This window comes from Mycteria americana, chromosome 6 (assembly GCF_035582795.1).
Source record: "Mycteria americana isolate JAX WOST 10 ecotype Jacksonville Zoo and Gardens chromosome 6, USCA_MyAme_1.0, whole genome shotgun sequence".
Lineage (NCBI taxonomy): Eukaryota > Metazoa > Chordata > Aves > Ciconiiformes > Ciconiidae > Mycteria > Mycteria americana.
In genome coordinates this window covers 46,783,121-46,795,708 of record NC_134370.1, presented here as the reverse complement: position 1 = coordinate 46,795,708, position 12,588 = coordinate 46,783,121, and the positions used below count along the sequence as shown (strand labels likewise).

The 12,588-nt window shown below is 48.5% G+C and overlaps 1 protein-coding gene and 1 long non-coding RNA gene across 5 annotated transcripts in view; one reads left to right on the top strand and one right to left on the bottom strand.

Moving 5' to 3' along the window:
- Positions 1-328: 328 nt before the first annotated feature.
- LOC142411510 (uncharacterized) lies at positions 329-5,774 on the bottom strand. Its single transcript, XR_012776200.1, has 3 exons — positions 5,229-5,774; positions 4,748-5,130; positions 329-710 (listed from the first exon to the last, which is right to left on the bottom strand). It is a non-coding gene; the product is annotated as an uncharacterized LOC142411510 (long non-coding RNA).
- ALPK3 (alpha kinase 3) overlaps positions 5,625-12,588 on the top strand; it is a 34,850-nt gene continuing 27,886 nt past the window's right edge. The window contains exon 1 of one of the 4 annotated variants that reach the window (XM_075505516.1): positions 5,625-5,689. Coding sequence is in view for 3 of the 4 variants with exons in the window: in XM_075505512.1 (XP_075361627.1) it covers positions 5,681-5,892 (212 nt within the window). In the remaining variant the exon portion in view is untranslated. Of the gene's footprint in view, positions 5,893-8,827; positions 8,893-12,588 lie in introns of those variants that run through there. The other 3 variants (XM_075505512.1, XM_075505513.1, XM_075505514.1) reach the window with 3 other exon arrangements.

Genomic DNA, 12,588 nt, shown 5'->3' with positions numbered 1-12,588 from the left:
TGCCTTCCCTGCCCACGGGTGACCTCGCTCCCGTCCCCACAGGTGTTCCCCTCCCTCTCCCCACAGGTGTCCTCACCCCATCCCTATAGCTGTCCTCTCCCCCTCCCCACGGGTGTCCCTGCCCACATTCCCACAGGCGTCCTCGCCCCCCCTCCTCATGGGTGTCCTCACCCCCATCCCCACGGGTGTCCTCACCTCATCCCCACAGCCACTCTTGTTCTCATCCCCACAGCCACTCCCATCCCCATCCCCACAGCCACTCTCATCCCCTCCCCGCAGCCGCCCTCCCCACCACCCTCGCACCCCCCGCCATGGCTGCCCTCACCTCTCTCCCGGGGGCCGCAGCCCCAAGGCTCATGGTGGAGCCACAGCTCTGCTGCCCCTGCTCTGCCGGGTGGGTAGAAACCTGCTGGGCTGCTTCCTCCGAGAAATCCCCACGGCTGGGCAGGGCATCACGAGGGCCCCAGAGGAAGTGGCGCTGGGTCAGCCCGCCCGGAGGTTGCACAAGCCCCTCCGGGACGGGGCAGAACTGGGCCGGCTGGGGACAGCCTGCTCCCACAGGGGAAACGACGTGGCGGTGAGCGTCAGCACTCGTTACTGCTGTGCCGTGACTTTCATTTACAAATTTAGCGCAATTAAGATCAGACTCATTGAACCAAAACTCGTCACCTTTCAAGAGACAGGAGGAGACATGGAAAGGAGCTGGAGGTCTGTGAAATGGGGAATGGAGAGGACAAAGGGTGAACAGGGAGCAACTGGTTGTCGTTCCCCAAGAACTTTACTCTGAAGCGACTGGGCAGGGAGTGTGACACAAAGCCAATGGGGATGAAGCGCGTCTGAGCTCAGGACTTGGGGGGCCTGCTGATGGGTTCCCAGCCCCAGGGCAGACAAATTCCCACCAGGCTGGCTCTTCCCCAAGCCAATGGTCCTGGGCAGCAGGCTCCTGCTCTGCCAGGAGTGATGGGGACCAGGGCTTGAGCATGGGGCGTACCACAGTCCATCTGGAGAAGAAGCTGCAAGAGAGACCCTTGCTCCCCTGCTGATATTTCTCTCCCCTTGGGGTTGCAGCAGTGGTTTTTGCAATAGCGATGATGGAGGTTGACCAAGGAAAAGCAAGACCACCAGGGATGTCTTTCCCAAGTGCCTTCAATGGCAGCGTGGAAGGGTGCAGGAAGGTTTCCAGGCTGGCAGAGAGAAGCAGTCATGGCTGAGCACGGTCATGGATCACCTCCATGGGGTTCCCTAGGGAACCCAGGGCTGAGCTGAGCCAAGCCATGCCATAGGGTCGGAGGGACTAAGCAAGGATGAGGGATGCGCCTCTACTTGCTGCTTTTCTCTTATAAGGGATGGGGAAGAAGATGGTAGGAAAAAGCCAAACCCAAGACAATTGGTGGATGGAGGAAGGATTTTCTCCCTCTGCGTCCTTCCTCTGTGTAGGATGAGACAGTCATGCTGCGCTCCTGCAAAGGTAGGAAAACATGCTACACCCTGTCCTTCCAATATGATCCAGAGCAATCCCTGCTCCTACAGGGACTGGTCCTTTCATTTCCTGGATACAGGGAAGGTGATGCTTAGCATAGATGTGTAGGACCTTTCTTTGTGCTCATCTCCCCAGCTGTCTCTGAGATCACACAGACCCTTCCTTTTTCTTATTTTCTAGAGGGTCCAGCCAAGCATTTGGAAATATACCCTTGCAGGTTTAAACTAAACATATTAATGGATTGCAGATGAAGGTTCCAGGTGAATATGTGCCAGTAGCTCCGTGTCATGCCTGTGATGCAGAGTTATTATAAATGCAGTGCAGGTAGCTAATAAAAATGATCATTAAATTAACCCCAGCACTTTCCCAGAGCTAAAGTTGACAATTCTGGTTGATGCACCATCTCTTCAAACAGCTGGAGGTTGCTGCCATAGACGGCTTCTCTGGGCTTCAGAGAGAGCATCCTCCATCAAATACCTAGATAAAAAGTCCGTCATGCTTGTCCTCTGTAAAAGCCCTGCCCTGGCACAGTCTGCATGAATATTTGGTGAAGAACCAGGGGTGAGAGCTTGTTGACGTCACGTTGCAGAGCAGGAAGGAGCCTGTGATTTTAGAAAGGGAGGAACCTACGGGTATGCGTGCAGGCTGGGAAAGGGAAGGATATTGTGTGAGAGGAGTGAGAAAACATCTGCAACTCTCGCTGTGAGTCAGCATTGGATTTGCAGGCAGAGGATGAAAGTTTTGCTAACAAGGATTGAAGCCTTGTGGCTAACTGGCTTAGGCTTCAAAAACTAAATGGTGAGAGAGCACGTTCCCAGAGATGGGAGCAGAGGGCACTGTCACTCTGCAAACAAAATGACGGGAGAGCAGTAAGAGGAAGCTCTGTCTCATCAGGGTGACAGGCACAAGAACCATTCAGAGCCTGAAAGGGCAGAAAAAATACATCCACTGTGTGTCTGGGGGAAGGATCAAACACCACAGCAGGCTTCATCTCACCACAGTTGAGCTAAACTTGTGCTCACCATCCAGGTTTCCCTCCGCTACCAGGGTGAGGCACAGGGTGGAAAGGGACCTCTGGAAGTCTCCGGTCCAGCCTCCCACTCCGAGCAGGATGTTGATCAGTTGCTCAGCACCTTGTCCCATCCACAGTTGACTGTCTCCCAGAATGGAGATCGCCCACCTCTCTGGGACCCTGTTCTACTGTTTGATCCCCCTCACAGGGCAATTCCTTTTCCTAACATGTAATCAGAACTTTCCCCCTTGCCACTTGCATTTGTTGCCTCTCAAGTTTATCACACTGCACCTCTGGGAAGTGGCTAGCTCTGTCTGGTCTGCACCCTCCCGTGAGGTAGTTGAAGAAAGCAAGGAGGTCTCCATTTAGCCCTCCCTTGAAGACTTAAACCCAGTTTCTCTCATCCTCTCCTCCTATGTCATGTGCCTGAGCTCCCTTAATCACCTTGGTGACCTTCACTGGACTCACTCCAGTATATCAGTGTTTTTCCTGTATTTGGGAGTCTGAAACTGGACACAGTTCCAGGCCCGACACAGAGACCCACCTGTTCTGGACACCCCTCTCAAGATGGTCTGGGCTCTCTTCTATCAGATCAACACCCCAAGATATAAGGCTCATGGTGATGGATGGTAAAATAACATGTAATTCATATGCGGGGACTTGGTATCAGGTTTCCTGAAGCTGTGGGACCTGAAAGTCCTTTTTTCCTTTCAGAGAAAGAGATGAGAGCAGCAGAATGTCACCTTGGGTCCTCCCAGCCTAGCATCCTGCCTCCCACATCAGGCAGCAGCTGGGGCACAGCGAAGGGTATGAGATTGGGGCATGTGCACGGTGAATATTCTTTTGTAGCTCAGAGACTTCTTGAACCAAAGGTAGTATCTTTGTTCTGAGTAAACCTCAAGAGATTTTCCTTCCACAGATTTGTCCTATGGGGTTTCTTAACCCCTACTGACATTGAGCAGCCACAGCAATGTGCGGAAGCAGCTTAATGCCAAGGTGAGGGAGGAAGCATCTCCCTTTTACTGATTTTACCTCCTGCTAATTTCACTTGATGCCCCTGGTCTTGTTCTCCTTGTCCCTCACAGCTGCGTATACCTCTGTCATATGCACCTCAGTTGTTCCTTCCAGGCTAAAGAGTCCCAGTCTATGTAGTTATTCTTCATGCAGCAGCCAGTCTGGACCTCTGGTCATCCTTGCTGCCCTTCTGTGAGTTTTGGGTTTGGTTTTTTTCAGGTCTACTGTATTCTGTTTGAGATGGATTATTCCTGAGTGGCATTAGCCCACCCAGAGCCCACTGCTGCCTATGGAAAATGAGTATTGTTGTTCCCCCTATGGATCACGTTACGTTCATTTTATGTAATTTCATCTGCTATTTTACTGCCTGGTGAAGGTGAGATCTTCAGTCAGCCCTCTGGGACCACCTTCTCTCCTCATATTTCCTAGGACCACATCCAAACGTCTTATGAGGTCCATCTCCTTTGCATTTGCCAAGACCAAGTATCCTCTCTGGTATCACAAATCCAGCTATTTACATGTCTGATAATGTAATCACCTGCCATGGTGGCCTGCAAAAAGAAAATACTCCAATACCTACACCTGAGATGACAGAAGGCTCCTTCCAAAACACTGCTCAAATGCAAGACTATCCTGAGATCTGAGCTGAGAAAAGCATTTCACTGGAGCTTGAATGGAAGAACTACAAGTCTGATCAGGCCACTGTCAACCAACTGGATAAATCCGGATTTGGAGTGCTTAGGACCACATCATAACTACTGCAACCACAAAACCCAAATTGTTGACCAAATACACTGACTCTGACAGGTCAACAGGATCCAAGAAACTTTATATGAGAGTAAAATTCACTTGGGGGTCCTGGCTTTGGATCTGGTGGTGCCTGCAAGCACTGCTCGACTAGATTGCATGGCTGAATCCCCCACAGTCACCGCCTCTCCCTGCAAACTTCTCCCCAACCCCTGGTCCACAGATGTCACTGCCCTCCCATATGCCCAGGCTTCGGCATCTGCTGGGCTTGGCAATTCTCTTGGTGGACATTAGTTTCTCCACATGCAGATCTGGCTCAAGTTGTAACCACTTCTTCCATTTGGACCAAGGTTCGATGTACCAGCAACAAGAACAGCTTAGGTCAAGGCTGAGTTATGTCAACCTGATGCACACACTGTGTATGTGTCTGTGCACATGCCGTGCCTGTGCATAAGTGGTGCACACACTGTGTGTTTCTGTGCATGCCCCCATACCTATATAGGTGATGCACACAGTGTATGTCTGTGAATACCCCTGTGCTGTTCCCCATCTGAAGTCACCTTCCAAATCACAGTGTTTGCTGGGGAAGAGGAATCGGGGTGTCCCGCACCAGGTGATCCACGGCCATCACCTGCCCCGCTGCTTGCTGCTGCATTCGTTATCTCTCCTGCCCAGGGAGGATCAGCTCAAAGCCTGTTGTCTTTCCCGGTCTGGAGCTCTCTACCATCATCTTCCCACTTCTGCAGCAATCACTGCTGTGCAGTCGTGGGCAGACAGCCGAACTGCAGCAAATCTGCTCCATCCGTCAATCCTGTGCCGGAGAGATGTGGTGCCACCAGCAACATGCCTGCGGTGCACGATGCAACAGCTTGACAGGCTAGACAAAGGTGGAACAAAAATAAATCCAATTTTATTACGTTATGTTTTCATTTGGTATTAAATCACTACTGGTAATAGTTTGTGACATGTACCCACCTTTTATAGCCCTCAAAAGGGCTTTTTGTCTTTCTCATGGAGACCGAACAAAAGTCAGGCTACTAAGGTGTGAGATACTCCCGAGGCCAACACAAGGACGCGACTGCCAAGACTGCACTGAGCAGTGCCACCGGCCAGGGCAGGAGCCTTGTGCCTGCAAGAAATCGTGGAATGTTTTAGCGGATCCTGAGACATCTTCGAGGTGCAAGAAATCCCCCAAATCGAGGCGGAGGGTGTGGAGGTTATTATATTAAAAAAAAAAATACACTTTCTCCCAAAAAGATGAACTCGAGCTGGTAGTGATGGAAGGAAGAGGAGGAGGAGGCCGGGCAGCCAGGCCTCGGGGAGGCCAGGCCCCCAGCCCCGGGGAGGCCGGGCCAGGCCCGGCTGCGTCCGCCGCGTCACGTCGCCACCGCCCCCGACTGACAGCAGCATGTGCGGGGCTGCTATAAATGCCGGCGGTGAGTGACAGGGCGGGCAGCGGCGGTGGGGGCAGGGGCAGCCGCAGCCCGGCCGTCGCTATGGGCTCGCCCCGCCGGGCCCTCGCCGGCCTCTACGGGCGGGGAACGGGCAGCGTCGAGGAGGCGGAGGAGGCCGAGAGCGCGGCCTGGGCCGCCCGGCCCGACCGGCGCAGCTACTTGTTGGGCATCCGGCCCCAGAACAGGTGAGGGGGTCGGGGTCGGGGCCGGGGGAGAGGGGCTGGTGCGAGGTGGGTGGCCCCTCGCCGGGCAGCCGCCATGGGTGCGTGGTGCCACCAGGCCCTGGGACGGGGACAGGGCCTGTGGGAGACATTTCAAAGGCAGGTGGAGGACCGAGGCACGGGCGAAGTGGGGACAAGATGTCTGGAGGTGAAGCAGGAGGAGAGCAGGCTGGCAGTGTCCCAAGCCGTAAGGCAATACCCTGGCCCCGAATGGACCGAGGTGACGGCTGAGCTGGAAGCATGCAAAGGCCCCCCCTCCTGGGCCTTTCCTTCCCCGGAGATCTTCTCCCGGGTGGAAAAAACAAGCGATGGCTTGGGCTCTCCAAAACAGCTTGTTTGCTGCGGGCCAGCCCCTCACTTCCCAGAAAAGGGCTGTGGTTTTTTGCGGTTGTTGCCAGGGCAGCGCTTGTCAGTGTTGCACATCGTTTTATAGCAGGGCAGGTGTGCTAAGTCAACTGCTGCGCTGTGAAATCCTGACAGACACGAGCTTCTGCATCTCTCGAGCTAAAATTGCATACGGGATACTGGGCTGACCTTCCTGCCTTCATTGTGAAGCCGCTTGTGTTATCAACACCAGACTCTGAGGAAGGGGCCTGCTGCGCATGTGCCTTATCTTATTGCCAAAAAGGTATTTCTACAATGTAGATATGGGCTGAGCAGCGATGAGAATGGCATTCCTGGGTCAGAAATGGCCTTAGGCAGGGGGTCTGTGGTAGGAATAAGGCTTTGTTCGTGCGGGAAAAGGTATGGTAAACATGTTGTCAACTGGGACTGGCTGAGGTTAGCAAAAACAAGGCAATGTGCCAGCAGAGGCAAAGGTGTTGCTGATTGTGTTAGTTGTTCAAAATAAAGCCTATAAATTACTTTGAATTCACTGTAAGCTCTTGAAACGAGTCTGCCTCTTCCCTGCTGATGATTTATAAATAATCCATTTCCAGTCAAGGGTTGATGCCTCAAAGAATCTAAGATTCGTAAAAATAAATACAGGACCAAAAGAGATAAAAACATGTTGCCTGGAAGTCAGATGTTAAAACTGGAGTAATGCAAAAGTTAAGTTGCCTTAATCCAGTTCCTTTGTGCTTGTATCGTAGCGTGCAATCTAATTGCAGGCTGTCTGCGTACCGTGGCATCTTCAGTACCAACAAATGCCCATACAGCATCCACAACCAACCCATGACTTCAGACCATACCATGCAAAGGAAATCTGTAATCGAGTCCGGTGATTCCATTCTGCAGATTACAAGTAGAGAGAGTCTTTAATAAATAAGACTTTGAGGTGTTTTGGTTGCCTGTAGCTTGACTTTTATGCCCCTCCCAAGTACGTTCAAATTACAGCTTTAATCAGTTTAGCCATAAAGGAGGGTTTGTCAGCCCTGAAAGCAATACCTCTGGTGTTCCCAGCTGGCTTCCCCAAATTGCGGAAGGCTGCTGAGGAAGGCACAGAACGATGTAGCGCTTGCATGCAGTGAGCCTGGTGTCCTCTGGCTGGGTCAATGCTGCGGCTCAGGCACGGTAAATCCAGCCTGGGTCTGAGCCCTGAACACCCTGAATTTGCCATGCTAATGCTGCGGGTGGATGCACCCCAGTTCCCATCTGTGGGAGCCTAATGCTTTTGCAGGCACTCTTGAATCTGCAATGCATTCGTTTTCCACAAATTGTCCAGTCCCTTTTTCAACCTACTTATGTACTTGGTCATCAAAGCCTATGGCAAGGTAATTTCATTTTGCCTGTTAACTTCAGTGGCTGCCACTTCTGTTGTAAGAAGCAGTGAATAAATATTCACTAAATAGCAAAACTGACCTTTCCCTGTGTTCATGACACCTTCCAGTTTGTCTAATGAATAAAGGAGGAGTAATCTAAAAGTCTCGTTCCCCACACAGCCCTGAGTGCGCCTACAAGTGCTGAAGACTTGAGCCAGGATGTGTGGAAACTGTGGTGTTGTCTATGATGCAGGGCAAGGGCTTGAATGAAGTGGGGCTTTTTGTCCTGTAATGAAATAATGTACCATAACAATTCTGGAGAGCAAGTGAGTGGAATGGTGTAGCAAGAAGATTTTCAGAAAGCAATTAGGAGTTTAATTAAATCCAGGAACATCTGGAGAGCTTGCCTGGGAGAACTTGAAAAGCAAAATGAGTGACATCCATAATGGCAGATAACATTCAGCAGTTCTCTTCAATGCAGAATATATTTGAATTTGAGTTTGGAGCTAACGAAAGTACAGGACAAGTGATACAGACACAGAGTTGTGGTGGGAGGGTGCTGTGGTGGTTAGAAAGCAAAAACGGATATTTTGATCCCAAGAAAGTGTGTTTTTTTCAGGCTTCTCTTTTTCTGTCTTTAAATGTATTTGTCAAGTGTGTTTAACCAAAATATTTGCCTGCTCTCTTCACCCATTCTTAAAGCTGTAGAAAGTGTAGTGACATGATAGGGGTACTTACAGACATGGAAATATCTTTATGAAAAAAACCTGAGGTTAGGAATCCCTGCTTCTGGGGTGACTCATGAACATGTTTCACCTATACGCTTGCATTCATGACCCATGTAGAGAATAGTCTGTGTCGTCTCACTTGGTCTCCCTAATCCTGTAGGAGGAAAAGGATGTTGTGTAAACTGAAGGATACTAATTTAGAAACCAGTACACTTTTCTTCTGTTTCTTTTTTAACTTGTAGAATTTGTCAGAGGTGGTGCTGCAGGGGCCAAAGGAATAGAGGTGTTGAAAATGGCCATAGAGAGAACATAATCCCTTTAGTAAACAGAGTATTGAGGATATTTACTTTTTGTGCCCTTAGGAACTGGTCTTTGGGAAGAATCTTCCCTGTGAGCAGATAGCTCAGTGACAAGAGATTACTGGCTTTCATTCATCAGTCTTTTAACATACCTGATAATGGATAATGTGAGGAGCAGCTTACGGTCATGGTGACTTGCCTTCTGCCCTGGCAGCTGACAGGATTTTTTATTTTGGGGTAGGTGTTTTTTTTTAAAAACTCTTATGTCTCAAAGCACTTGACTATAATTACTTTGGAAAGTGGGAGGAGAAGCTGTCCAGGGTCTGCCTTAGCTGCATTCATGGGCCACAACTTCAAGATGTCTCTTTAGGTGTCCTTTTTGTAACAACTAGCTGAGTCTGGAGAATGTCTTGTTGCAGAGAGATGCAATTTTATGTGAAATCTTACAGCAGAGGCTTTGTCTGAGTCCTAGGCAAATTCCTCTGTTGGAAGTGATCTGCACCTCTTGTCTAATGCAGATGTCTGCTCCTCAGTCTCATTACAGCATCGCCTCCTTGCTTAAATATCTTTCTAGTGTCATAGCTTCATCATATGCAGATATTTTTAGAGTAGAGTGACATTGCCTCTGATCTTTTCTTGGATGGCTGTCTCTGGTTGTGGTGGCAGTTGAGCTCAGGAGAGTGCCTTGCCACCTGGCTTTTCTGGCTAGAAACCATTCCCAATCTTGTACCTCTTGCTTTGCACATAATATCAAATGAAGGTGAAAGATCTGTTACTATCATAAAGTGAGCTGAAAATGCAGCAGTTCTTAGTTCCTGAAAAGCATGTTTAGCTTTCTTAGTTCAGAGGATTTTGCTCTTCAGCAGTTGCGCACCTGTAACTTCTTATGGGACCTTGCTTTTGGTAACAAGTGGTGTAAATCCCTGATAAGAAACCAGCTGTGGCATCTCAGGGAGTTCAGTGCATCTGTCTTGTCTGACAGAAACATCCCAAACTCTGAAAGGAGGGACATCCAGTACACACTTGAAAGGCAAAAGTAAAGACATTGGTGGGTTCATCTCCAGGGTCTCTAGGGTAGAGGTGTCTTTTTCCTATTGGTGTAATTATCTGCACAGTGGTGCCCTGTTTGAGTGGGGCTCCTTGCCAGCTGTGCACAGTGAATAATAATCCAAAGCTGCATTTTTCAGCCCCCTTTCGAAAGCCTCCTGTCCATATCTCCTAGAAAGTCAAGTGGAGCTGAGTATGAAGGCTGATGAGCTGATAACCTAGGCTGGAAGATCAAGATGTGGAGCTGGACAAACAGTGCCCTTCAGGACCATTGTTAAAATACAGGATATATCACATGTGTGAACTTTGCTCTTCTCTGGAAACCTCATAAATGGAGACATTTCCCAGGCCTGGAATCCCATCTGATTGCGTGGAGGAGAGAGCGTGGTCTCCTCTGAACCAGGCACCTCTTGTGCCACAGCAGAGGCAGTTTCCAGGAGATGGAATTAAAACCTGCTCTATCCTCACTGTGTTTCAGCAAGGGGAGGAAAGTCTCAGGTGAATGAGGCTGTTATGTCACACCAACCCAGTCTCACACTTTACAGCATCACCTAGTCCAAGAAGAGGAAGGCAGAAGAGCTGCTACGAACAACTGTATTTTCGCCTTGCTTCTTTTCTAACCCATAGCCACAAAAATCTTCTATGCACAATGAGTTAAGAGGAAGATGTCAACTTGCCTGGGCATCTCATTGTCCAATATTTGCTTTGCTTTCTTTTGTCCTTTCTCATTCCTTGATGCCTTTCAACTAGCTACCAGTTTAATTTGGACCATAAAGGTAGCAATAATTCAGAGTTAAAATACACAGATCTGAGCCATCTTCAGAGCGTTACAGAGGCTGATACAGGAACATGTAACTTAATTTATTGTCTTCCACCTTCTCTGTTAATGAAATCTAGCTCTAAATTGCTACATACAAGTCTGTGTTCATCTTAGCTCAAAGTAAATTACCTGCAGAAAAAATGCTGTATTTCTCCAGCTTTGACATTGATTCATTCTGTGACCTTGACAATACATCCATTTTCCAGTCTGTAAAATAACAATGTGTCTTGTACAGCTCCATAGCACTCACAGCTGCTTTATCATAGGATTGCTGATAATTACTGCCATGGTATATGAAACACAAACACACTCGTTCTGTGTGTGCATGAAGTGCTTGATAAGAAGCGGGACACATGGCAGGAAAGAAGCCTTAAGCATAACGATATGTGCATGAAAGCTTCATTGTTGGCTTTTAAATGTTGAAAATGGTTGGCTTCTGACAGCTGAGAAGACATTCAGAGTGGCTTGTATTTGTCTCAAGTAGTATTAACCTTGGAGGCAGAGAAGTTCATATGAAATCTTATACTTGGAAGTCTGCATGTGCAAAACATGCCCAATAATGTCACGGGTCAGAGTGCCAGCAAGGGGGAGTGTCTGTAGGGGATTGCTAGGGCCATCTCTCTGTCCTGCTCCCAGGATGGAAGGGCTGCCCTGTTCTTGGTGGCTCTTCTGAGGAGCTTTTGTGCAATGCTGTTTCTGTCAAAACATAACTCAGAGGTCTCAGCTTTGCTATCATTGACACATTTTGCTGTTTACTTGCTGCACTGGACAGCTTGTGTGGCTCAATTTTTGTGCTGTGGAAGAGTACTGAAATATATTAATGACTGTTGCAGCTCAAGCAGATCAAGTCTATGTACTTGTACATGTGAGAATGGAACCACTGTGAAGCCTATTTCAGGGTCTCCTGAGCTCTTGTTGACTTCCATATGAGGATATGAACTGGAAGGAGAAAGATTTCTTTATCTTGGGAAGAAGAAATACAGAAAGAGGAGAATTTCATGCAGTGATTGCATGAGAGGGCTTAGAAAAGATGCTGGATTTGAAATCTATGTTTTTCAAGCAGTTAACTTTTCAGTGCCAGTGGGGTGATGTACCAGACTAGGCCATCAACTTGAGCAGTATTTTTAGTGATTAAAGAAAGTGAGAGATTAAAAACAGTTCTGCCTCCTGCTCTTGCAGCAAGACTGGAATTTGGCAAGTGCGTGAAAAATGGGGAAGACTGTCTTCACTTCCGAAGAAAATTATGAGTAGTTGAAGGGCTAAAACCTTTAAGTAGATGATGAATGTCCGAAGGAGTTTGAAAGCAACTGATGAAACAGAATTTAAAGAAGAATTGAGGCTGGTAGAAGGTAGAGGGGTATAATACTTGCATTCCAGTGCAACAGCAGTTAATAACCAAACCTGTATTTTCAGGGCTAGCTTTTAACAAGCTGTACTTCACTTCATAGATGTGAGATGCCTGAGGTAGCTTCCTCCCACCAATGCCAGACATGCCTGAGGCAGACCTCTCTGAGCTCCTCTTCTCAGTAGAGAGAAACCAGTACCTTTAGACCTCGATTCACCTGCTTTAGATGTGTTCCTCAGGATAAGATAAACATTTGCCTGCATCCAGTAACTATAATGGCCCCAAGCTTGCTCGGGGGAGACACATCCACTGCTGATGCTGCATTTCATTAGCAGAGTCCTCTACTGTGTGCACTAAGAAGTCTCTGGAGAGCTGAGGATACGGACAGTCCAGTCCCAAAGCGTACCAGACTAGGCACGCTGGGGCATCTGTCATGCCTTGCTCAGGAGTCCCACATTTCCAAGTGGGTAGATTTGGTTTAGAGTCTGATGTAGTTATGCTGTGGCAGCTCTATGAGGGTATGCTGTGAACATAATTAAAATGAAGTGAAATGCAATCTGCCTGCAGGCAGGGCTGTTCTGGCTGAAGCATTCAGAATTTGATCTTAAATATCTAGTCTGTAAAGCAAATTTTGCTTGGTTCTTTAGCATATTGAGGTTAAACTTTAGTTAATACGTGGATCTTTGTGGTGATGGCCTTTTTCTTTTGATAATATCAAGGC